The sequence below is a fragment of the Idiotropiscis lumnitzeri genome, chromosome 5, assembly GCF_059441095.1.
Source record: "Idiotropiscis lumnitzeri isolate Australia: NSW breed Sydney's pygmy pipehorse chromosome 5, RoL_Ilum_1.0, whole genome shotgun sequence".
Taxonomy (NCBI): Eukaryota; Metazoa; Chordata; class Actinopteri; order Syngnathiformes; family Syngnathidae; genus Idiotropiscis; species Idiotropiscis lumnitzeri.
The window spans coordinates 14,401,642-14,429,151 of NC_142395.1; the positions used below are offsets into that span (position 1 = coordinate 14,401,642).

The 27,510-nt window shown below is 40.8% G+C and overlaps 1 protein-coding gene across 2 annotated transcripts in view; it reads right to left on the reverse strand.

Moving 5' to 3' along the window:
* Window positions 1–27,510, reverse strand: part of fto (FTO alpha-ketoglutarate dependent dioxygenase) — a 153,478-nt gene that overhangs the window by 97,563 nt on the left and 28,405 nt on the right. For both annotated transcript variants that reach the window (XM_088296874.1, XM_088296875.1), the window contains exons 2-7: window positions 27,339–27,416; window positions 25,638–26,646; window positions 21,757–21,879; window positions 16,604–16,683; window positions 15,851–15,994; window positions 5,733–5,852 (exon numbers count right to left, since the gene is read on the reverse strand). In XM_088296874.1, coding sequence (XP_088153000.1) covers window positions 5,733–5,852; window positions 15,851–15,994; window positions 16,604–16,683; window positions 21,757–21,879; window positions 25,638–26,646; window positions 27,339–27,416 — 1,554 coding nt within the window. The remainder of the gene's footprint in view (window positions 1–5,732; window positions 5,853–15,850; window positions 15,995–16,603; window positions 16,684–21,756; window positions 21,880–25,637; window positions 26,647–27,338; window positions 27,417–27,510) is intronic.

The window sequence follows — 27,510 nt, forward strand, 5'->3', positions numbered from 1 at the left end:
AGCCAGAAATGAGTTGTTTTAATAGTTTCTATGTTTTGTCCACATGCAAACAGAATTTTGGGGGCCTGAGTGTGTTCTTTTTTTCAAACGGGGTCTCAGACTGATGAATTATGAAAACGGTGCCCTCGTGTTTTTTTGGTTTACAACACAAAAGCTTCTTTCCCGAGACAATGACATGGTAGTCGCAATTCGTATGTAAGCGCCGACAACTTTACTCTGATTTTTTGGCATTAAAAGGGGGGTAAAAGTGCAAATCGTCCAACTTCACAAGTGCTCGGCTTCCACTGTAACTTTCAGGGAATTCTGATTTAATAATAATTAAACATGTGAGTCATTATCACTGTATTTTGAAAGGGACCCCAAAAATTCCAGATCTGATGACTTCAGGGGTTTGACCTCCACTGAAACTACAAATAACCTTCTGGTTCGGGATCATCTGCCAATGGCGGACCAACAGCTTCCTTACATCCAGACACACATAAAGGTAATAGGATTGAGAAAAAAATAAAAGTATTTATAGGCGTGACCAATCTGATGGAAAACAGGGAGTGACAGGCTGGGTGAGCGGAGACGTGGAAGACATGGCCCCCGATACCGTTTCCTGTTTGTTACATCTTGATGTATTTAAATGTACTCCGGCTGAAGTGGAACCCGTTTATCATTATGAAAGTCGTATTAATTTTTCCTTGATATAAAAAGAGTTTGCTCTAACAAGGCTGCTGTCAAGGCGAGCAGAACGGGAAGGGAGAGCGGAAGAAGAGATTTCGCCACCGCAGCCGGCTCCGCCTTTTTGAAGTCGAGACGAGCCGCCACTGAAGTCGGGGAAAGTGACAAATTAGGGGGAAAAAAGCTGTAGTGTGCCGAGCGAGAACTGCTAAATCAATTAAAGTCACACCAAGTGCATACATTAGTATCAATGGCATGCGGGCGCACGCACACACACGCACGCACACCCCCACACACCCCCCCCACACACACACACACAAAGAGGACAGGAAGAAGAAAACTAAAGAGAGGAGGATGGGTGCTGAGAAGCACAGCACATCATTTTTTTAAATATTATACATCAAGCCAAATCTCTTTCTCTGCCTATCGTGCATTGTGGCTCATTGTTGCTACTTAAAGGAAAGTGTCACTATTATGTGACGGCCATGATATCACACTCCTGAGGGAACCAGCAAGACAGGTCAACTCCGATCACAGGGGAGTGGAGAACCTTTACATTTAAAAGAGGAATGGAATAATTTAAAAAAATATATATACTTTTCATCCGGAGCACTCCCCCTAACACACACCAACTTTAACACATGACCGTGCACTAGCTAGCCCGTGTTAGTGCTCAAGGGCTCCACTTGAATTTTTATTCATTTGTAGTCAAGGAAAGACATGTCAAAATGCTCTAATGTGTATCAAAAGCTACCTTCATTCTGCAATTCACTTTTTTTTTTTTGTAAAATCCGATGTATTTACGTACGCGTTCACGTTACAAAAACAAATACGATAACGTGGCCCAGCATTTATATAAGTAAATACGGCCCAGTGTGTAGGAACTCATCTTTTTCTCATTTTACCCTAGCAATTGAATTGCTTGCAGACGGTTTCATTATTCAAATTTGCAGCATAAGTGCTCATGTACATATATCGAAGACCCCTCCGTACCTTCCTCCTCCACGACTGAGGCTAAATTTCACTATTGTTGACAGCTTGTCTCTTAATCAAGATGTTGCACTTTAACTCACTTCTTTGACACTGATTCCTATTTCGACTGGCATCTTAGGGCATTTCAGAAAGAACACAAAAATCACAAACACTCGGGATAGGTGGCACAGAAGAAAACGTGACTGGCTGATTTTGTGGTAGAAAAATGTGAAATAAAAATGAATTCAATGCAATGTCATAAACTAGGTCAGGTTGGGTGCCAGAACGTCGGCGTGGCGATAACAAACACACCCCGGTGCGCTAAATATGACAAAAAGATGTGAAAATATGTTTTTCATATTGTTTTATGACGACGCTTGGAACCTCCGGCCCGTAGGCCATTGACGGCACCATGCCAGAGCGTTTGACACAGACCGGTAACATATCATAGCTCGGGGGGGGGGGACTGTTTAACGCTGTGATCAACATTTGGTTGATCATCGCATGTTTTCAGAACTGCAATGCCCAACGGAGGACTTAATCAACACTGAAAGGTTCCCCGCAGCATTATTGTTAAGAAAATGTATTTCTCGAACCATATGGAGTGCGGGTCATTCCAGCAGCTTTAAGCCAGGTGTTGGCTTCCAAATAAATCCAATAAAAGAATGAGTGTATGTGTGTGTGATGTGGGGTGGGATGAAGGTTGGGGGGGGGGGGGGTTGTTTGATCCTGATTTAAATAACTCAAGATAAATGTGTTGTGATCTCACCACTGCCCCCCCACTCCCCAAAAGGAGGAAAGTCTATAAGTCACATGCATGAAGTGCTTTTCATCAGCGTATGGAAGAGGTCGATGCACGGGGATGTAAATATTGCTTGCCAGAGCAATAAATGTTGTCTTTCATCACGACGCCTGAATTATTACGTTTGCGCGCCAGGCAAATGTAATATTATTTTTGCATCGACTCAATGAATGGACAGAATAGGGGAGGCGTAAAACAAATAAACAAAGCTGCTTTACGTCGATCAAAATGGGCTTATTTATCTTATTTATTATCTATACGACGTCTCTCTTTTTTTATTTTATTAGAAAAATTACTCAGACGATGTTTACAGTGTCTTTATACATTTGCTGCATTTATTTATTCATAAAAACCGACTCCCGTGTATGGAGGGCATTCAAATGTGGACAGAACACACAACCTCTTTGTTACTGAAATGATACTTAGGTTTACAAAAATTAATAACTTGTCCCCCCCATTATTTGTAATTGTTTTCATTTCTATTTGTTGATTTATTTTTTCAAACTCCAATTCTAAACTGCAAATGCTTACTCGTTGATTTGTTATATTCATGTTGATAAACACATGTCTTTAATTTGTTCTATTAGTGTTTTTTAATGTCCTTATTTCTAATAGCCATCTTAAATTTGCAGGAGATATAAATATATATATTTATTAATTTGTGCTATTTTATCACTTTCCGTTGTGATTACTTATTAAATACATTTAATTTAGTGCCGACACACTTTTTTGTTTTATACTGTGGATTAGTTTTAATCAGCAGTACTGTATAAATAACTATTTTAGGTTTTATTAAAAAATCAAATAGTAGATGCCACATGATGTTTTCACTTTATTTTTATAATCATATGAAAACAGATTTTTATTCCAATTTTTGGGAACGCTGTCTTTCAAGCACATGGCTGAATGCCAAACGTAAAGACTTTTTGCACCCCGGCTACGGCTTACTTGGCTGTTCCACAACATTCGGAAAGAGCTGGGTGACACGACAACACAAGGAGAGAGAGCAAGAGAGAGAGACCTCACATTTCACGTGATGCCCTTCTCTAAATGTGCCTCCAAATCACTCACTTCATCTTAGGGCCCCCAGAGGCGGCGCTCCAGATGAGTTTAGCTCCTGCACTGCCCCCCCCCCCCAAAAAAAGAAAAAAAAACTCACCCACCCACCAAGTCACGGCCAGGCAGTGCTTGGACAGTGAGAGGGCAAGAGAGCTATAGAAAGAGAGGGAAGAGAGAGCGAGAGAGCAGAGGTGCTCTCAGTCTTTATCCCCGCCTGAGCATTAGATGTGATTACTGCTCAGCTCTGCACACTGACACAGACTGAGAGCTTCTCGAGGCGCTGGCGGTGGGCGAGAGACTCAAGGAAACACAGGGAGAAAGAGAGGGGAGAGAAAGAGAAAGGCAGAGGAGAGCATGGAGGAAGATGGGAGGATGCTTCGGTGATACAAGAGTGCCCCCTGCTGCTTCTACCATCAAGCCCGTTCAATCCACACACACATACACGTACACCCCAACACTTTGGAGACCAGTGTTGTGTTATGCGTGTAAATGTGTGTGGCACATGTGTACAGAGCGATGCCGGAGACTTAATTATGAGTGTGACATTACAAAGTGATTCCTTTACAGTGGTGTCTGACTAATAGCCGCGTCCCTCCGCAATAAAAGCGTCTGCAAGGCTGCGATTAAACAAATGACACGTCTTTAAGAAGGCGCCCGTCCGTCATGTCGTAATAAACACGCACAAACGCACGCATCCCTCCCCACTCCCTGGACGATTGGCATTTATTGGGCGCCACGTCATTTTGCGTTGATCTTTGTGTTGACATCACAAGCAGACGGGTATTTATGTTGGTTAGGGGGTAATGCGAAGTGGTCGTCTTGTGGAGATGTTATTTAGTTTAGTCGTTAGGTTTGCTGTCTCGATGGTGAAAAGAATAGTGAAGAAAATTAGTTTTTATCGTGGATCATTAAAAAAATTCCCAAATGTCAGCGATACATGTGTTTCAATTGGCAAAGTGTAGTTCAGTAATAGTAAAATTTGTAGTCGTAAAATAAACTGCTTATTTTCTAGGTATTTTCTGTATAATTTCTCAAACATGAAAGATTTTTGAATTCCGTACAACTTCAAAATTAATGTGTGTTTTCAGAGAAGTCACACATTCCAGAATTGGATAAAATTCTCAAACTTTGCAGTTTTGTACAATTACAAAAAAAAATGCGCTAAAATCACACATAACTTTATTGAGTTTTGTTAAGTAAGAGTAAAGTTTGAAACAAAAATATGATAGCAATTTATTTTGCCATGTGATTTACGATTTATAATTATAGTATAACATAGTATAATAATATAGTCATAATAATAATTGTACATGTTCAAATGTGTGATAAGTGGATTTGATCAAAAATATAAAATATTTTAAGTACATATTTCATCATTAGTAGAAACAGCCCTTGTGGAACGTTTTTTTATTTTATTTTATTTTTGTACTACAGGAAAAACAAGTTTTGGTTTCAGTGAGAAACAACAGTTCACAATTGACGTTCCATACTTTGCATTTCACAATGCTGACGACTTAATTTAAATGCCTCAAGTCGTACAATTCTTAATATCCAGATTTTGGGCAATTAATAATTTAAAAATATTTTTTAAAAATTGATTTCTATAGAGTATTTATATACCCAACTGTACGAAATTCAGCTTCACACTACTTCAAATTCCGCATTCCAATCAAAAGCAAGATTTTCAGAAAACAGCTCTTTAAAAATCGCCTTGGAGTTCAAATTGCTGCCATTTTATTCACGCTTACAGCAGCCATTAACGTATATTTTACACTTTTTGAGACAATTAAAAATGAAAAAACTTACATGTAATGCTAATCAACGATGCATTACATATATACATTTAAGTTAGATTCTTTTTATTTCATCTTATTATTAACTGTTATTTTACACATTTTTGTACACTTGTGTTGATGGTGGCAAATGTCAAATATCTTAGCAGTTCATTAACATGTATTATTTATCACACTGGAACCAACCAATTGTAAATAATTCCATGGGGGAAATATTATGAAAATGGTGTACATATAGGACCACTTTTTTTTCAAATATGTTTTATAATTTGTATCTTGCTGTGCTTTGAGACAATTCCGCAACATTGCAAAGGTTGTCCCTTCTTTAAGTACACAAATTGTCAGTGTCAATCAAAATCGAGAATTCTAAACTTTCTGTCTCCTGTAAGTGTGCAAGTGCACTTTGTGTCGCATTGGTAAACGGCATCTGAAAAGCTCACCATGGTCTCCATGAGCTTCCAGTCCTTCTCCAGCTCCTCCATGGGTTTGCTCCACCAGCTGCAAAAACGCGTGTAGCGCTGGCCCTGAAACCAGTACTGCCGCAGCCACTCAAACTCCACCTGCACACAAATCCGCCACACACTCAAACATGATGCTTTACGCTCTCGATGGCGTAACTGCTTCAAGTACTGAACACATTTTTTTTTTTTGTTTTCAGTTATTAAACAACCTCAATCCTTGGTGTAACGATGAACCATTAAATCATGAAACTTTAATCCCATCATGGCAATTTAAGGGCGAGACTGCAATGCGGTCCTCTTCTGTTCTCTCACATGATTTACATTGTGACCGTAAATTATCAAATTTAAATGCGTTAGCGTGAAATAATGACATTACATGTCCCAAAAGTCTTTAGAGGGCATATATTATGCAAAATAAAACATTTTTTGACCTTTAATTGCTTCACCAAAAACACCCCCACAGTGTTTTCCTCCATTCACCCATCTCTGAGCATTCCTGCTCTCTAAGCACCAGTTTATACAAATAGGATTGAGTGAGCCACCCCTGCAGACTAAAAAACACGACCACTTTCTCTGAACAGCCAGTGGGACGCCTGACAAGCGTACCTGGGGAAAGAGGTGAAATGAGCGGTCGAGGTGCCGGCCTCCTTCACTGCACTGAAACCATGCACACAGATGAATAAAGATAAAGTAAAAGTATGCTTTATAAAGATTGCCAGTTGAGTCCGGATGGAGGACATAACGTTCCACAATATGTCTCCCCATCTTTCTTTATTTTTTCTTGGGCTCGAGCTGGCTTTAGGATGACTTCATGAAAGCAGTCTGGCAGCCACACGGGGAGAGGTTTTAGAGAGCCAGGCGTCTTCCTTCCGGTTTAGAAAACTAGCTACCAAAATAATTCAAGATCTTTAGATCGGGCCAAAGGTAATATATATTCATGTATATATGCCTAAAGTTAAAATACGAACTGGAAAAGGGCAAACAGACAATATTGCGATACACGGTTGAGTACAATGTTACGGTATTTGTCTCTTTTACGATGAAAGAACAATAAAAACATTATCCAAAAAATATCATTTTTTAACATAAAAGAAGGCTTGGAACATATCAGGATTTTTTACAATTAAGTATTTTGTCCAACTTGTTTTCATACATTCCATAATAACTCTAGTTTTTTTCACACTGCAGGGCTCGGCCTATTCTCGTTGTCTTACCGACCTAGATTGCTGTAATACTTTTGTAAAAATTCAATCCAGCGTTTTAAGCGTGCTGTCGCATATTTGCCACTATTGCCAATAGTCAAGTAAATTTAAAATAGGGCAAATTTTTTTTTTCCAGACTGCCTTTAAATGGTGGCTGGCATTTTGTTCCTGAAAATTGAGACAGTATTTTTACATTTTTCATCTACTCGCAGCCATGCAACCAGCAAATTTGCTAATTCTGTTTATAATAACTCTTTCGGAATTTTTGGGGGTGACTGAAAATCCTGCGCTCCACATTTTAGCCCATTTATCGGTAATACAGTGAAAATGAGTGGAGTCAATATGAACTCCGCAAGTCGACTGTGACAATAACTATTTATAACGTTTTCATCCTAACAAGCACACCAAGTAAGAGAGGGCTTAACTTTTGATAATATTTCTAACCAAAGTGGAAATGTTTTTTCCATTTGTCATATAATTGGTCAGAATACAAACTGAATTCAACACAATAATCAAAGTCTTACTCAGTAGAACACCAGAAAGCTCCGCCCACTTGGTACTATCCCGCTTCCCCTCCCGTCTCGTTTACAGATAACAGTCTCTCCTACCGATCCGCTCCCGTCTCCTCCGCTGGGACTGTTTTTTTTTTTGTTTTTTTCGAGCTCTTTTGAAGTGCTGATTTAATCCTTGCAAGGACGCGGTATATAGTGTGCGGGTTTCCACGTGTTTGTTCTCTGCTGCCTGTGCCCTTTGTTTGCATCCCTGCCGAAACAGTTGCGGGCGTAAGCGCGGATGTCAACGGGGCGGCCCCCAATTGCCGCCAAGGCGAATATGACGCCGTCCTCCCCCAAAACACCCTACAAAGCATCATCGGCAGTTAACATAAAGCAAGAAGCACTTCATTTTGACAAGTGTACAACAAAAAGCGGAGTTGCACACATTTCTAATGCCGTTGTTCCCTTTACAAAAACTACTTTGTTCACAGTTCTTCGAAAGGAATTTTCTTGTTTCACATTACTTCACAAAGTGAGCAGCGACAAAACTCTGGCAGATAAGGTGACAAATTAAAAAAATAAAATAAAAACCCGATAATTTTTTTTAAATGCCATTTTTGTTGCCATTTTTGTGTAACGAGTATATATACATGCACTCACAATTCCAGTAAGTATATATGAATTTTGTAGGCCAAAATTCACACAAAAACCATAATTTAATTCTGAGATTTGACGAGAAATAAACATTTTTTGGCGTTAAAAAATGTTTTATGAGGAGGAAAAAAAATTACCTCAACTTCCAAGTGACTCAATATTTTTTTTTAAGGTTTGCGAACAGAAATCTGAGTGACAAGCAGGGACATTCTAGGACCAAAATTTGGACAGAAAATATTCTTATTATATTCTTATATTCTATTCTTTGGGGGTGTGGGTTGATGGGGGGTTATCATAACTATGGCCGTCACGTGCCAACACGTAATCGTCGACGGGGGTGGTGGAGGTCGACGGGGGGGCTGAAGAGACAGTCACGTGCCTAAACGATTCCTGGGGTTTCGTACAGCTTAAGTTAAACTACAATAATCGGCGACGTGGACAGGAGGGCAACCGTTACGCGGTTCAAACAGCCCACAAATAGACCATCCATACGGGAAAATGTGTGGCAGCATATTTCACAACAAGCAGCAGTTTTGCAGATAGTGAACAATAATTCTTCATAAAGAGGAGAAGTGCTTTTTTTAAGCTGTTTATTGTCCTTTCCAGTTGAAGTTTAAAAACAAAACTAAAAGAAATACATGTATATTTAACCAAAACACGTTACATGAATTAATTAATTAATTAATTAATATTAACTCACAATGCAAAATGCCATGGCCAAAACATTCTTTAAAAAGATTCTTTAAGCTTTTTATTGCCACTCCAAGTTTTTAGGTTTATGAAATTGTTAAAGTTAAAATGTTAAAAGGTTTTAAAAGTAAAGTCATGGAATCGTGAAAAAAAAGTCAAGGTTTTACATTTATTCCCTGCGAAAAAAGCAAACGCACTATAAGACAGGAAAAAAATACAATATTTGTTTTAGAAGATTAATCAAGAATAAAGACATAATACTGCAAGAAACAAAAGAAAAAAGAAAAAGAAAACCTACCACAGCTAAAAGCAGGTCTAAGTTGTGGCGCAGGTAGTGTCATGTGATTTGGGTCAATTCGAATGACGTGCCGGCAGACACATTCTGAGCTTTGAGGATAAACCAATGATTCAAACCCTTGAATCATTGTAGAAATCAATTCAGCTCCGGTTGGAAAGCAGTCTCCAAGTGCCCAATTCACAGCGGTGATCTGTGATCGGCCATCTTGCTTAATCTTCTTGCCCTTCCTAATAAATACATTTTGTGCAAGCACTCCAACGAGTTATTTCTGCATTGGCAGTGTCAACAACCATGCGCCGCTTATGTGCTTGAATGTGATTATGCCCACAAGTCTGCCAAAATATCAAATGAAAAAGAACTGAACTCACAATTATATCGAGCATTGCAGCTTGAGCTTGGATACTACAATAGAGTACTAAAAGAAATCACAAATATGTAATATAACAAAAAAAAAAAAACATTACGAAATCAAATGAAAAATGTTTGTTTCACTTTTTCAACTAATTTTTACTTTTACGGTGCTGCAGAATGTTTAGACCCTACCTGTAAAATTAATAGTTTTACAGTGGCAATTGCATTTAATTGTAGCACCATTATTTCTTAAGGGGGAAAAAAAATAAATGCGTAAAAGTTGGAAGCTCGATTTGAGAGATTCCACATGTTCCAGTGTACCTTTTTTTGCAGTAGTATGTGATGTATTATCTAGTGTAGAGGCAGAACACAGGATCATCGCTCTGATCCCAGCAGGGATGACATGCAAGGACCGGACCGTGTCGGCACCACTCCGAAGCCTCTCACTGGCTCCATACAAGCCAGCCTTCAAAGAAATGTCATCCTTTATGCTCCCCCGTATCCACTCCCCTTCGATCACCGAGGCTCAAACAAACAACAAAGCCGTCGAGGCCCGATATCGGACATCCTTTCCACCTTTTTTTGTCTTCTGATTGTCTGCCTGTCCTTCTGCTAGGAGAAAACAAACCGCTCTGAGCCACAGTGGACTTTGTGGAGTAGTGGCATTTTGGACGGGAGCGTCCAGCTGGGCGCTACGAAGGAGGACGGGTGGAAAGAAAGAGTCGTTGGGGTTGGTTTTTCCGCTCGAGGCTCCCCCGAGGCGGTTGCTGTCATCTCCCTTGGTGATTGACACACTAGCTACACATTAGGCACACGTTATGCCACCCGGCTGCCCACTGTGGCCAAAAAAAGACAAGTAGCTCTCCTTTTTTTTCTTCTCCCATTTAATGAGGCACATTTTTTTCCTTTATGCTACTCCCTTCGCGGACCCGATCAATTTCCAGAGGGACGGGCGGGAGCCTGAGGTGGGAGTTGATGAGAGTTGAATCGATCCCATTCTGCCGACTTGTGTTTACTTTCCCCCAGAAGGACATCACAGATCAGGTAGAGAAAAAAAAGCCGCCCCCCGAACACACATACACAATGTCACCTCATGCTTATGTGTGGCCCAGCACTTAAACAGCATAGCAATGCTGAGTACTTCAAACTTGTCGAACCGCAGGCCCAGCAATATAATACATTTTGGAGTGATAACTCTTTGGAGCTTTCTCAATATGGACAGGATGTGAATTGAAGTTCTGCCTTCGCAAGTGAAAAGATAATCCATGCTATCTTTACAGTGGCTCATGACTACTTCGTAACCCTCAAAATACGCGGCAAAAAACATTTACAGCATTGGACTCACAGTGGTCAAGTCAATCACCAGACCTTGACCCAATAATAGAACATGCATTTTAGAATTTTAAAAAAACGCAGTAGAGGAAAAGCATTTCAAATGAAAAATGTCTGGGGAAATCATTGGGCCACAAGTTTGATGCCGTTATTACAGGTAAGTTCATTTAATATGGTCTGGTACAAAACATTTGCTCATTTCAAAAGTGGGCATCTTCAAATGAATGCTGCTCTGTCTTGAGTTGATTTAAATTAATCATGGGTAGACAAATCACATATCTTTATTGCGCTTTTCTAGGATATCCATTTTGGTCCGTCGGACTAGCAGCAAAACAAATCAGCTGTAGTATGACGTCATTGGTTTGTCGTTCCGTTTGTGCAATACAGCAAACAAAGGATGAACACACAAATTAAATAATAATAACTGTGACACACAGACTACATCTGGCACAGATCAGCAGGAGACACACTTTAAGAGATTACGACAAGATGTCGTACGCCCCTCAGGTGAAGCGTTTCAAAGCCGGGCAAAAAGACCTTGGAAGGTCACGTGCGCACTTCCCCCATGAATGTGTGTTGGGGTGACGCTTGCCGCCCTCCCACCAGCCCCCCTTTTTCAATATTTACCAACATCATTAGCAAGCGGGGTCCCTGAGGACTTTCTGTCACACACCCACCTGGGAGGTGACACAGTAGCTTTAAATGGGACAAGGCATTTGCGTCTGGGATTAGCATTTCAAAGTTAAAATATGCATACGACGGTGACGATGAGTTGGACCCCTCCTTCTATTTCAGCAAAGACGGAAGTACGGCCAAGAAGTGACTACAAGCGGATGTTGAGGTTAGGCATTGTAGTTTTTAACGGATGGATGCAATTTGAACTGTTTATGACCCCTTGTTTTGTTTACGGCCTAAAAACATTCCTCCATTTTCTATCGCCCTTGTGTTCATTAGGTTCACAGCTGGAGTTTATCCCAGCTGACTTTGGCTGAGCGGGATGAAATCATTTGAAAATTATTATTTATTTTTTTTTAAAAGATGGCGATTTCAGGTACACCAAATAGTAAACCTCTATTCAACCTGCCTAAAAATGTTTAGAGTTGCCTATGAAGAGTTTAAACCGAAAAGACTTGATCATTTCAAATAAATCATACAGCAATCCTCTGAAAAATAGTCATTTGTCATAAGTCATTTGGATTTAAAAAAAAAAAAAAAGTAAAATAAAATAAAATCAACGGAATTCAACATGCCCATGCACATAACATGAACAAAATGTGGGACTCCTTGACACAAATTATTAATTTACTATTAGCTTGAAATGTTCAAAATATGCAAAAAGGTTTTCCATCACATAGCTGAACAAGTTGCGCTGAAGGGGAACGACGCAGATAGAAGAAGAGCGAATCATGGTTAAATAGGTTCATTGTATTCTTTGGAACATGAACCTTGAAAAGTGTTTTCTACATTTAAAAGGATGAAAAAGACCAACATAAATGAGTAGTCATGATGTGTCAAGTGTAAGTTACAACCAATAATAATAGACGGCATTGTTGATGGAGTACTTCTGCTAAAAATCGGCCCAGCTGAGTTACAGTAAGCACTTGCATCAAAATTACAGAATATCCATTTGACCAAAGGTTAAAAAATGTCAGCATTGCTAAGTAGAAATCTGCTCTCAAGGGACTTGCCTGGTTGAATAAAAGTTAAAGAGGGGAATGGCAGTTGGTTAGCACGTGGGTTTTCTTCCGGGTACTCCGTTTTCCTCCCACATTCCAAAAACATGCTTGGTAGGTTGATTGAACACTCTAAATTGCCCCTAGGTGTGAGTGTGAGCGTGGATGGTTGTTTGTCTTTATGTGTCCTGCGATTGGCTGGAAACCAGTTCAAGGGTGTACTAGAGAGAGCTAGGATAGGCTCCAGCATGCCCGTGACTCTTATAAGGAGAGGCGGTTCAGATAATGGATGGATGGAGTTACAACTACAATAAAATGCCCAAAAATCATGTTTATTGAGTCATGTGTTTTTTTATAAATAAATTCTATTCCCTATAGGCCACCATCACTGCCTTACCTGACCCTGTAACTCCCACCGCCTTGTTAGCAGGAGCTAGCTCCGCCGTTAGCACTTTCTTTTGTTAAAAGGGCCCACAGGGCGGTGCTCGGGTCAGGATGCCTGCACGTCTCAGGCTTGTTCACACTGCGGTCGTCCATGTCAAACACAACCTGCGCAATATGCAGCCTGCCGCACGCCAAACGTGGACCGCCGTCATAAATAACGCCGCGAACAATACATCATTTAAGTGGGTGTTCTGCTCTCGTGGGCAACTTCAAACAAATGGCCACATCGATCATTGCAAATGCCATGAGGGGGGGTTCCCCCGCCAGCTCCCTCAAACCCCCCACCCACCACATCACCTCACCACATACATTAAAAAGCAACTGCTCTTTTATGAATAACTTTCTGAATAATTATGCCCGCAGATGTATTGTATTTGGTAATATTTTCATTAATTTAAGAAAAAAATACCTGCCCATAGAACAGGAAAATTGGACTAAACATCTCTTAAAACAAGTGCACATATCTCGTCTCAAAAACTGCCACTGTTGTGTTAAAATTAGTACAGCAATTATGCTATTTGGTAAGTAATATTTACTCATAACCAGTAATAAAATTAGTTATGGTAGCTTAAGATATTTAAAAGCAACCTAGTAAAATCAAGGGAGCCCATTTTTGCAAATCATGGCAAGCTAGCAGGTGTTGCTAACTCAGCTAGTGTACTCTCTCCCAAAAATAAAAAAAAAACCTGAAAAAGAATGCAGCGCTATTGTTTGGCTGGGATGAATAATTAATATTGTCTACAACCTTTAAACAACCTTACGTCAGACTCATCCGTCATGCCGTCCCGTTGAGGGTCTCGGGATGCTAGCGTTGGCTAGGGCCGCGGAGCCCAGGGGTGAGAAGGGGAGGGCGAAGAGGTGAAGTGCAATATTAACTGATCGCCTACGGCGAGCTAGCACAAAGGGGGTCTCTGAGTTGCTCATTGTTGGGAGCAAAAAGGGGTTAGCGAGGAGCGCCAGGGTAAGATGCCATCTTTAGATAACATATGGGGAGGCTGTTGCCATACAATCCATCACAGGCTGGAGCAAATGAGAACAACCTGGACTTTGAGGCGTTGTTTCCCAGAGTGGAATGAGGAGAGCGATAAGGTTCTTTTTCGGCAGCTTTAACATGCTAGGGCGAAGCCTCCGGGCACAGTAAAACGCTGCAGAAGGAAGTGAGGGCATGTTAAACCAGGATCAAATGCATGTTTATGCTAACCACTTCCTTTGATGCCACTTTGGAGACTTCAGTTCAAGGTTTGGGCACACTTGACACCTAAAGTCCGGTTTGCTTACCACTCGCACGACGCGCATCAGACTTGATAAATCATGCGATTTTTCTTTGCACCGGTTATTTTGAATCAACATCTTTTTCGATAGAAATAAACAAAACAACTTGAAGTAATCAACACATTTGAAGTCTAGATCATGGACACCTTGCAGCATAAAAAAACAACATAAAGACCCAAAAAAATCCACAAAGTCAAAGCCCAAAGTACACCCGACACTTGTTCACACCAATGAACGACAGAGACGTGTTAAACATAATGTGATCGTTCGGCACGCCCGCAATTAATGATCACCGTCACCATAAAAATAAAATATAATCCACAAAGTCAAAACTGGATCTTGAATATCTGCTATACTAACATTAACTACTAGAAGACTGAATTTTTGAACAGGCCCGTGTCTCATGTCCAAAATGATTCCTGTCCTTGGTCTGTCTTCTCCATGTGCATCAAAAAGGCCCACTTGCTCATGCAGCGTCCGGTCAGTTTTGTAATTAATGCTCCCCTTACTTGCTTGACTGATTAAACATCACGTCAACTAAAAAAATAAAAAGCACATTTCGAAATATTCCAAACTCAAACACCAAAGAACGCTTGATCACACACGAGCAAAATGTCGACGTGTAATTCAATGAATGCATTTGGTCCTGAAGCCACTTTTTTTCTGACACCGTATGCAAGAGAAATAAATACGACTTGAAATAATTCACAAAGCAAACAAAAAAAAATGCATTATTCTCCCTCATACACATTTCATATAATTAATGTGATCATTCTTGTGAGAACATACTCTTTAAATGGTGTCACCCTTACTGTACTTTGCAGTGCGTAAACGTTGGCAGTGCACAAAAGCGCACATGGTTTCAGTTTAAATCAATTCCAATCCAACATTGAAATGACATTATTTATTCACATGATGTCTGATGCGTCATCTCTGCAGCTGGTGCTGAACCATTTGCTCCACTCAATAGATGAGAATATAAGCCTTTGGCCATTTTATTTTATATATATATATATATATATATATATATATATATATATATATATATATATATATATATATATATATATATATATATATATATATATATATATATATATATATATATATATATATATATATATGTACAGTTAAAATAAAATATATTGGGAAAAAAATATACATATACTCGTTTAGGTAAGAATAAACAATGTACAAAAAATATTACAATCTGAAAGAATGAAAAGGTATGTATTTATATGTGATGTTTCCAACTTTTTATGCATTCGGTGCACAGTACATCAATAAAGCTAATAAATGTCTTGTTGTTAATCAGTTCAAGGACTAAGTTGTGGTACTCTGCAACACACACACGCACACACACACACACACACACTCCAAATCATGTGCAAACAAACAACATACGTCACCCAGACAGCTTTAGTGAGTTATTTTCCAATCTATGTTTTTATGAGTAAAACAGATGTATTTTATGTTTGCTATTAATTTTGACAACTTTGAAGTGTTCTGTTTTCACTTGGACTTAAAAAAAAGAGCCTTATTTCCCCTGGACTAAACAGCCTCCTTTGATTCCATGTGGTGAAACAATACGACACCGGTGACATTGGCGGCCTTTCAATCATATAAAAATGTGACACTGCTCCCACCGCTGTGATGTGACGCGGGGGTCACAACAGAACACACGCACCTCGTTGTGGATCTCCTCGCAGTGCTGCATGGTGGCCGGCCTCAGGGTCGTCAGGTTTTGGGAGCCGGTCTCTGGATCTGTGTGCAGGTTGCACAGGGCCTCCTGGCATCGTGACTGGATGTAGGTCAGAGTCCCAGTGGAACACTGATGTGGGGGGAACAGGACAAATGTGAGGTACTGTACATAAAGATGTTCATCCTGAGTGGCATTGCAGAAATACAGTATTTTGGAAATTAGATTTTTTTTTTTTGTATACAAATAGTTGAGTCTCTGGCGTGACTGCCCAGCAATCAAGTGTAAATACGCACGCACATTTGTCGCTCTCTGCCTATTTCTAAAAATGTTTCATTGAGCAAGTTGTGCAGAATTGTGTCCCACTGTGATTTAACAGTCGGTTTAATTACCAAAACAGCACGCACGACTTGGTTATTACAACAGTCAAAGACCTGCAATTTACAGCCGCACACCGGCTGTCCAACTGCAGGTAAAATTAAAGTAAAATTATGTCAATGCTAAAAGGTAAGAAGAGCTGCAGCTTGAGAAGAAATTAGCATTATCTATCAGCATGCTAATTCTGTGAAGTGCTGACACCACAAGTGAAAATATCTTTCTTCATAGTGGCTCGCTTTTATTTTTTTGAGTCTGGGCTTTTCAAGAACAAGTAGCAGCTCATCGAGTCACAATGCCCTAACCTATTGTTGATACAGACCGGTTTAAAGATGGAAACAGTTTGACCATGGAATGTTATCTCACCTCAGCCACTCTGTGGGTGGAGCTGAAGCGAGCGGCATCTCCGGCGAGGACGCAGTGCTGGTGGGTGGTGTTCAGGTTATCTGGCCAAGAGACAAAAGGACAATGTTAAGCCACCAAAGACAAGTGCTAGCAAGGAAAGAAAGCAGACATGGTGTGGCTTTAAAAAAAAAAATATTGAAGAAAATGAAGGCATGCTGTGGATTAAGGATATTTCTTTGCTTTCTTGTCCCATTTTAATCCGCTTCTGACTATAGCGAGGTTTACATGGAGCCATGCATTCCAATTCTGAAGAAATTCAAATGACCATAGATCGCGTCCCAAGTAAATAAACGGAATGATTTCAATTGGAATGACAAAAAAAAAAAAGACTCCATATTAGCCTGTCGTATGTGAATTAGCACCTGGTCGCCCGCTCTCGCTCCCACAGTTCTTCAAATAAGAGGCAAAACGAACTTGCTTCAAGTTTTTTTTTTCCACACCCAGTTTACAGAAAATGTGCACATGAAACGAAAGAGAATTAAACAATGGATATCAAAACAACAACCTGTTCAACCAAAGCATATAATTAAATTCTGTAATCAAAATGCTAACGTGAAATGCAAAACGCTAATGAAAATTAGCACACCGTAGAAGTGGCTAGGGCTGTGCAATTAACCGAAATTCAATGATAATTACAAATATTACACGCAACAATTGCAAAATTGGCATAATCGTAAAAAACGATATATTATATATGTATATAAAACATTGTTAATAGTAATCATTTTACAGTGGCTAATGCTATCATGAGGACACTTGAGTTCAAATTTAAGCCTTCAATTGAATTATTTAATTATTACAATAGTTTTATGGCAATTTATATGTGCATAGCAAGTGAACTCCAATGTTTCTTTATACAAGGAAACCAAACTCAAATGTATACATTGGAACCTGTTTTTAAGATAAAATCAATTTGATTTGTCTTAATATTGTATCATATTATATTATCATTCCATTTATACATTTTTTTCATTTGTACAAAAAAATATATCGTTAGATTTATCGTGTCTACATACTTACAATTGTAATTAAAAAAGACTTATGACTAGAAGTTGCTGTCATTATAAACCTTAATCGCCACGGAGCAGCAACACTTACAAAGAGAGTTTAAAACAGCACTTCCAACCATCCACTTTCTATATCGCTCCTAGCTTTGAAGCTCATTTGGGGTTTGATGTTGACACATAATGTTGCAAATAGTTACATAAAGACAAGAGTTTTGCAAAGTGGAAAACTCAGTTTGAATGTGGTCCCAAAGTTAAAAAAAAAAAATCACATAGAACAAAATGTACAGTATACCTGCGTCCATGTGGCTCAAATCTTTGGGTATTGCGCGGCAGACTGTGTTGGGTCCTCACGGAGCAAGCAGCACTAGACTGCGGTCTCTTAATTAGCAAACAACGCCAGATCAAGCTCAATCTGTCGAAAACGCCCGCGCCATACCGACAAACATTTGTCCAATATCGCGGGAGCTTTACGGAGAGGCCTTACTGCTGTTTCCCGGCTATCCCGCCATGTGTTTCTTGTGAGTATAGATGTTCCTCGGTGCTGCCGTTATTTGCCTCATAGACCAATAATTAATTTAGCCGCGACAGAGCTGTCGATGGCGGCACATGTGCGTATTTACACCCGCCTGGAGCGGTGAGTACACCGTCTAATGCCTGCGATTTGAAAGTCAAACAGCCAAGCGCTTTGGGAGGACGATATTATTGTTTGGTGGGAACGGAGGAAGCGAGAAAAAGACGCCGACAAAGAAAACAACTTTGCCGCCATTTCTTTCCCTCCCTCACCCTGATGAGATTGTGACGGATTAGGTCCCCGGGCGGAATTACTCGGCGTCTTTAAAACTGTTTATATCCAATAACAAATTATCTCCATCAATCTGCTCTTTTCTTGGCACGCCGGATGCGTTGGCGGCATCAGGAGGGGAGTTGAGGCAAACTCAATAACTGTAATAAGTATTTATCTTTCTTTCAACCCCTGCGCCTGCTGCCACTTGTCCTCCTTTTTCCAGAAAGCAGGCTTTTAAATATATTGGGTCAACTGATGTCTGCGGACACCCCCCACCCTCCTCTGTGCATTGGGAGCTGGGAATCTGATTATCGAACAGGCCCGGTGTCAAGACTTGCATTGTTCCTTCTTTAACTGCCCAAATTCCATTTGGGTGGAGATGATGGTGATTCAATTTGCCTCCAGTGGTTCAGACATTAGCAGTTGAAAAGGGGCCGCCGGGAGACAAATGGTGCGGGAAAGGCATCGCGGTGTCCGTCAGTTTCTGTCTATCCATCCATCCATCCGCTATAGCGCTTGTCCAAGTTTGGATCATGGGTGTTGTGGAGCCTATCCCAGCTGGCAACGAGAGGCGAGTTACACTCTGGAGTGGTTGCAAGTCAAAACCTGGGCACGTATGGACAAACAACAATTCATATTCACGTTCAAACCTATGGAAATTTGGGTATCGATTCAAATTTCCAAAATTGCTTTGATTCGATAGACAAAGGCCCGATTCGATTCGATTTTTGATTCAATTAAACTGTTTTGATACGCCACATTCGCATAGTGACAAGATCTCGCCTGACACGTGAAGTCATGTAAATTCATGGGGGAAAAAGATGTTGTTAAAAGTATCGCTATATGGTATAATGAATCGATATCGGGCTCGGAAAAGTATAAATTGATTCTAATCAATATATGGATTTTTAAACCCAGCGCACTATGGACAATGAATATGAGAGGAAGCCAGGCACAAGGAAGACATGCTGGAAGCGACTTTCAAACCGAAAACCTGAACTGTGAGTCAGATGTGCTTATTACCATTCCGAGTGCCTCTATGGAATTGTTATAATGCTAAGAACAACACAATGCGAGCATCACAGAAAAGCATACAGAAACAAAATATAAACTAAATATAAAAGCATTGCTCCACCAAGGCCACAAAAATCCTAAAAACTTTATTTCGACTGGGTCCAATATATAAGAGGACTATAGCAGTGATCAACAACCTTTTTCCTGCCGTGGACCAGACCTTTTTCGGACCGGCAACCGCTAGCTAGCTTGTGGGTTTAATATTAACGTAATGCAATCGAAGCGATTAGCATCTTGACATAAATAAACCTTCATATTTGCGGCCCGGTCCAAAGCAGCCAGTGGACCAGTACTGGGCCGCGGCCCGGTGCTTGGGGACCACTAAAGCCTCCAAAAAGTAACAATACTGCAAACTCCACACCTGAAGAAGACGAGTCAGATGTACTAAGAACCTCCGGTCGTCTCCTGCCTTGTTTCCATCTAACACCAGGAAAAAAAAACTATGTCTCAAATTGTCTTTTAACGGGGAGACATACACTACACGACGACAGTATTCTTACACGCAAAGCGAAGAATTTCTGACTCGAATGAAAAAGCATCGGCAACCTTTGCAAGTGTTGCTCGTGCCAAGTACTTAACTCAGGTGGGCCGACAAAGCAGCAGACGGCCGAGGCCCCCTGGCGCGAACCACTATCGGCGTGCAGCAGTCGGGGCCTCTCAAGGGCGTGCTCAGTGAGCGAAGCATAAATCCTCCACTGATCCGCAACAGTCAAGTCCCATTAGAACGGTCTGCGCAACGGCCCATCACTCTATTATCGGGCCCCGGCCTGAAAGAGACGGTTCTATTGTAAATCTCATTGCGGCTAAAAGGAGGTCGGCTTCAAGCCCTGTCAAGACCAATATGAGGGACAGGCTGCGGCACTCACGGAAGAATCAAATGTGGTGACTTCCACGAGTCACGGATTCATTTAAATTCAGATTTCCTGCTTGTCAAAAAAAAAAAAAAAAAAAGGCAGATATCTACCATGGCTTGTTTGCGAGCCAACCAAATTTGATTATCTAATTGATGCAAATAGTGGCTGAGGATTTTTTGGGGTTAGGCATTTGTGTTAAAAAAAATGTAGACCAACACTCAAGTGTTAGTTGCTATTAAATGAAAAGCATTGGTAATATGGTGTTGAGTTTCTGGAAGGAATAATTCCGTGTTATGTAGATAGAATGTTTGTAAATTTGTAATGATAATTTTAATGCTCATTATTGTTCTCCGTGAATATTGATGTCCTTCTTGTCGCCATTAATACATCAAATTACTGTAAAATTAAATAAATTAATTAATTATTCATATTCCTGAAAAGAATTGCTGTTTTTTGTAAGTGGTTTAATGTTATTCATTTCTGGCTCAAATTAGGTAAAAAAAAAAAAAGATTTTAGTTTAAAATTTGTCAATAATGTTAAAAATGATAAAATATCAGGAGTCTATATGAAAACACTTCATGATGCCATTATAAAACAAAAGAAATCTTATACATCCACCCACTGAATGTCAAGTGAGCTAGAAAGCCCTTTAAAAAAAAACAACACAGATTTAACAATCTTGAAATTGTGTTGCCTGAGATCGTGATTTCAACCCCAAAACGATAAATCGTTCAGCCCTAGTTGTGACCCGTTTAATTTTCCTGAAAAAAAAAATCGTCTATTTGCGGGACGTTTAACACACCCAATAATCCTTTTGTATCCTTGCATGGATGAATTTTATTTTGAGAATTCAAATACGCACGACACACACACACACGCGCGCGCGCACCCCCGCACACACACGCACACACACACCCACACACACACATGCACACAAACAGTAAATACCTCCACCAAGGTAAATGAGAAAAACTTTACATGAACAGGAAAAAGAAAGTTGGTCTTGGCTCTGTTGACGACATAATAATCAGCATAAATGTGTTTACGACCCAGTCGGGCAATATAACCGGAGCCTTAAACTTTGATTTACACCCTGAAACTTTCAGCCCATCTGTCTGGCTTCAGCAAATAGCATTTCCCTATCCTCCGCTAATGCACTCAATTTCATGGAAATTCAGTTCGCACTCGCTCCCGCACACATTCACAACCCATCAGATCGCTTTCACCAGCAGTCCGAGTTTAAACAGTGAGAATAGAACAAAAAGCGAGTGAATTACATGGTCCTGGCTGCTGGTATGGCTCATTAGGGAGTGAACGCTTGAAAAACATGAAAAATGGTTTCCAACGTGGCTGAACGGTGCATTATATGTGTGTGTGTTGTTGAGATTTAGTACCTCTCATATAATAGCAATCGCCGGACTGGAGAGGCAGCATCAGGCCAGGTGTGTGGATGTCCCAGGCCACCTTAAGGCCGATCCTCCAGCTCGACTTCTCACCGCTGCCCTCACTGCTCTCGCCTGTCAATCACAACACGGCCCCTCCGACATTACGACACGCAGAGTACGCTCACATTTCAGGCAGTGAAAAGTGCCAAACTTGAAATATAAACACACATTTACACGGCTTGGTGTTTTATTGTGTTCTAGTAGCCGTTTTAAATGTGATGCAAATCAAAATACTATGACCGTTTAACAGTAAAGGCAGGCCCGATAAATTGAGTGGAGGACTATCACTCAGGGATCAAAATCGAGTCGTTTGTGAAGAACTTTAAGAACTTCAAGAGAAAAATGATACATTGGGAGTCAATTAAAGCATTTTTGTAGTTGGTGAAATTGTATATTGGAGCTGTAAATGACAATTTCAATTATTTCATTTTGCTTACTCTAAAAAAAAAACTTTCACGACCAAATAGAGAGGCTTTCTCCAAATATGCAAATCCAATTTAATCCACTTTAACGAAGGCTATTTGAATGCTCTGAATTGTACTAGAAAGTACAAATTTATGCAGTATTTTAAGATTGGTGAGTGTTCAGATCAGATCACTTCAAAAATAAAGAAAAATTAGCAACAGGATTTTTCATTTATGCTTTTGTAGCTATTTTTGTCATTTCCTGCCATAATATATCCATTCAACGAATACTTTTCTTTTTTTCACAGTTTGTCCAGGGTTTGAATAAAGCTTGGGATAAATATTTAAAGCTGTATCATATACTAAAATGTGTGATCGTGATTGTTATCCAGTGAGGAGTATTTAACTCCATATGTAAGATGTTTGATTTAAAGAAATCAAACCCAAACATTTTCTTGGCAATGAAATTGCGCCTTGTGTAGTCCAAATATGGCTTTCTGATGAATATTGCATTTTTGGAATATGATTTAAGCAGCAAAATCCACCATTTTTGCCATCTCAAGGGCGGCCATTCTGTCATTTTTGTCGACTAAAAATGACATCAGAGTTGCTCAGGGCTCAGGTAACGATCAATCATGGCTCGACTGTTTGCTGAAGCTGAGCAATGATTTAAGAACTGTGATGTCCTTTACGGTCAACAACAACTGACAAAATGGCCCCCTAAGATGTACAAAAACGGTTGCATTTTACCGCTTGTTTAGTCGAGTGGGGCTGAACATATTCTTGTTCAGAAATTTTTGTATTTACTTCCCTTTTAATAATTAAAAATAAAAACAATTTTGATTTTTACTTTAATGAATCACTACATTTTTTTTAAATTTCTATACAGATACATTTCAATAGATTTCTCTCAGAGGCCAACTGTTCGACGTGATGGCTTTTAAATAAATACACCTCAAACACTTTAGAAGCACTACATCACGAATGCATCCACTTCTGCAGCCTTAAAAACGTACAATCGATATCCCTATGAAACTCAAGCGCAATGCAATATACACATCTTTGTCTCCAGAAAGTAGGGACAGTATGTGTTGTGGGTTAATCCTGGCTGTCTGCACAAGATCGTTAGGCTATCATTAGAGCGTGCAATAGGACACTGTTGGATAAAAGCCTGGGCTTGATGTTGTGCAATGAGTGTTATTGGATGGCGGCTAGGCCGTGATGTTCCTGTTTCCGTTCACCGTAAGCGCCTGCATTGTTCTGCCCTTTCCTCGCTGTTCTTACGACGGCATGCTCAGAAAATGAGATTTAACCTGGATGGCCGACACCCTTCAGCACAAATCAATACTAAAGTCTTTTCGGGCCTCTTTGCCCCGCAGCTGCCTTTTCCTTTTTGCTCAGCACGGATAAATAGTAACTTAATTTCCCGCCATTGTGCTCTGAGAGCCGGGTAATGACAGAATTCCCAAAGGCCTCGGCAATGGTGGAAGATCCGCCTCTGTGTGGGTTAAAACACAGCCACGGCAGATTCCTTTGGATCTCCGGTAGTAGGACGCTTCCCTTAGGCGACTAGCCGTCTGAACACGGAGAAGCCTTATGGTTAAAAGAGTTGAATTTCTTCATCTCGGTCCTGGGAACACTCCGAGTCAACCACCGGAATATAGCTCAGGTCAGACTTTGGTCTCAGCAGTCTGGAAGAGACACAGCTGCAAAGTGCGGTGAGGTGTTAGGCCGTGATGTTTTGAAGGTCTAAATTGAAATGGCCCGTAGCAAACAGTTGAAGCGGAACGCTCCAGCAGGTTCCTGCTTACGACACCCCAGTGAAGGAAAAGCAGCTGTGGACCATGTTTGACGCCGCACCTGATTCACTGGCGTTCGACTTGACTTGTGCACACACCTGCGTCTGCAGCCATTGCGGTCGTTGGCCAGTCAGACTTGCACAAGTGTCCAGTCAGTGACAACCTCTTACAGCAGAGGTGTCAAAGTCAAGGCCCGGGGGCCAGATCTAGCCCGCCACCTCATTTTATGTGGTAAATCATGTGCGTCAACTTCCAGTTTCTAACACATTTTCTTCACTTTTAACCACATTGAGATATGAGATATTGCCATTTATTTGTTACCAATCCTCCCCTTTTAAAATAAATTTAAAAATTGTTGAGCAAACAATTACTTACTGGCTTCTGAGTTCAAAACTGGCTTTCCATCAATTTGTTGTGAGTATGTGATAACGTAAGGTGATCATACATTTATACGGGTTCACATTCATAGCGGCCCTCTGAGGGAAATTGAAATTTTATATTACGGTAACACAGATGCCGTTTATGTCATTTTGCCTTAAATGTTATTATTAAGATATTTCATTCGATAAAATTATATGGTTTGGTTGAATATTTTGATATAACATACAAAAATATATATTTTTTTATAGCTAGAAAGTGAAACTGTGTACTAAGTAATATTTTTAAAAGTGTGTTTTAAGAAGTCTAAATGTAGTGAAAGCATGAGGAGGGGTAAAATGATGCAACATTTTTATATGGTGTCTACTTATATAGTTTGCAGATTTTCACGAATTGCGGATAGATGTGCAATGCTGCTCAATGGATGTTAAGTATGACTTGCAATTGCACATGTTTACCGTGAGAAAAGCAATTTACATCTTCATTAGGTTAGTGACTGACTTTGACGCATTCTGATTAACGTATAAATTTGGGTACATCGACGTCATATGAATGGAAGTGCTGTAAAACCGGAAATTCTTGTACTAGGTTTAAAAACTGTGAATAACACTCTTGTGTCAATTTTAAAAAACAAACCAAGTTAATAAACTATACGTACTTTGTCTGGAAACAAAACAAACTTTTCACTATAAATTGTTTTGCTTGTGCTCTAGAAAGCAAACCTCTCTTGTCAAGAGGCTCCATCAAGTCAATCAGCGAATACTATCAGCTCCTTAGATAGCGTGCATCCCATGGTTAGGAGATGTGGTTTTATCCATCCAGTACAGTTGAGTAACACTTATCAAAGTGAGGTTCATTATTCCCTATCAGATAATTGCGCATTGATCATTTCTCGGGGAAATGATTTAGATGAGATGCGGCGTGTGTGATAAGGCCTGTTTGTTAAGGCTGTGCCATTGAACTCAGATACCGATGTCTGTGATCTCACGATAAGGCTGTCAGCAGCGAGCCGCTGATGACATTTGCTAATGCCCTGACACTATCGCACAGACGAATCTGATGGTAGCTACGCCAAAGGCCCGCGTCTACAGATGCTGCCGGGTGCCGCAACACATAAGGTTAGCAGCATTTGATCCACTTGAAAGCGACGCAGATAAGTTGACGGGTTATTGTGGTGATGGATCTCGTCGCCGCTGCGATGGGATGTAGATTAAAGTGTCCTCTCTAATTAGAACACAGTGACATTTACCTTTGTCGTCGTGGCAGCTGTAGCTGTAAACAGCCACTGGCGAGTGACTGATCAGGTTCTCGTCGTGGTGCCACCCTACAGCCATTTTCCCCATGCCGTAATAGGGCTCCTCTTTGAGGTGGCTCATGGCTGCCGGGTCCATGTAGTTGAGTAAGGTGACATTGAACTTTGCTGATCTGGTGAATCCCCGCGGCGGGCTGGGCTCAGAACAACTCTCCGGTTCCCCCTTGTCCTCAATGTGGTAATCGGTGAGGCTGTGCTTGAGATGAGCCACATGAAGCCCCCCTCGGCCTCCTGTTGGCGGGACACAAGCGGCCTTGAGTGCCAAAGTGAGACATTTTCCTTCGCCGTGCTCCAACCCGGAATCGGCTGCTTTGCCCTGTGAGGATTCTCCCTCCTCGCTGCTGTGTTTGGATGCCGTCTCCCACTCGCCTTCCCTTTTTGATGCAGAACAGCCTTCGTCGCTGTGTTTGGACTCCACGTCCCACTCCTCGCTATGCTTGGACTCCGTATCACCTTCCTCGCTCTGTTTGGACTCCGAGTCACCTCCTTCACTGTTTCTGGAGTCCTCGCTGTGTTTGGACTCCACATCGGCCTCATCGCTTGCCTTGGTCTCTATCCCTTGAACTCCCTTGGCACATTGTGCTAGCCTGTCTCCTTCTTTCAGCTGAGATACGTCCAAGCAGAAGAAGCTGTTGAGCTCCCACAAGGCTTTGCAGGCTGCCTTCAGACCTGGGTCGCAACAATTTTGCCCTTTAACCTCAATGTCTTCACTGTGCCAGGGGATGGCAAAGAGCCTAGTGTCCAGGTAGCGGTAGGTATGGCCCGGCTCACCCAGCAGAGCGCGCGAAACCGACGTGAAAACGTCCCGGTCTCGGACACGGACCAGATCCCTCAAGAGGCAGCCTTTCTTGCGCAGGGTGAGGAGAGCGGCCTGCACTCTGCAGTGCAGCTCAGCAGGCAATGAGCAGGCTCTCCTAAGAGCCAAACCGGAGTAACTGGAGTCCCACTGAAAAAGACGTATAAGAAAATATCAGCTAACCTTCAAGTCCACATTATCCAGTGCAGTACCATAAGTACAGAGGCAGACTACTGTGTTCCAGTATGGTAGGAAGTATACATTAGCCCACAAAATAAAACATATTTTAACCTCAATGCGATTTAGTCGAAAGTGAAGCGCAAACCACCTCTAAATGTGTATTGTGGCATCAGAGCTATATTATAAAATAGCATAGTTAACATATACAGGGGATGGTTGGTCCACGAGGGAGTTCCGTTACTACCCGATTTTGTACATAAATTGGAATTTGCCATAATCTATCAATAACCTGTGCGAACGGCCACAACTAATAAAAAAATACAAATAAAAGAAAATCATACACAGCCATGTTGGGTGAAGAAGGAGGTTGCTACACCAAGGCAATATTCTTATTGGCCAGGAAATGGCCAGCTGCTCGGGGGATTATGAGTACTTGGAGGAGGCACGAGTGAAGCAGCCATGAGTTGTTTTGCCACAACTCTCTTGAACAAAACAAAATCAGCATCTCACTGAAGGCATGCCGGGTGGTTGGCAGACCCACATTCAAGGGCAGTGTTCTTACTTTATAGTTCGGATCAGAAACATCGTGACAACAGTCTTGGAACTTTTCTGACACACCTCGTAATCATAATCAGCGTAAGAATGCAAAGTTGCTGACTCACCAGTTGCTGAAAGCCCTGATCAGAAGGTCCTCGAAAGGGGATCTTTTGGTCTCCCAACTCCTGTAATAACCTCCTCTTCTGTTAAAAAAAGAAAAAAGTGTATTAGAAGACAATTTGAAGGAGTAAGAGTCAGTAAGAAGTCTAGTGATCTGCGAAGCAAAAACAAAAGCAC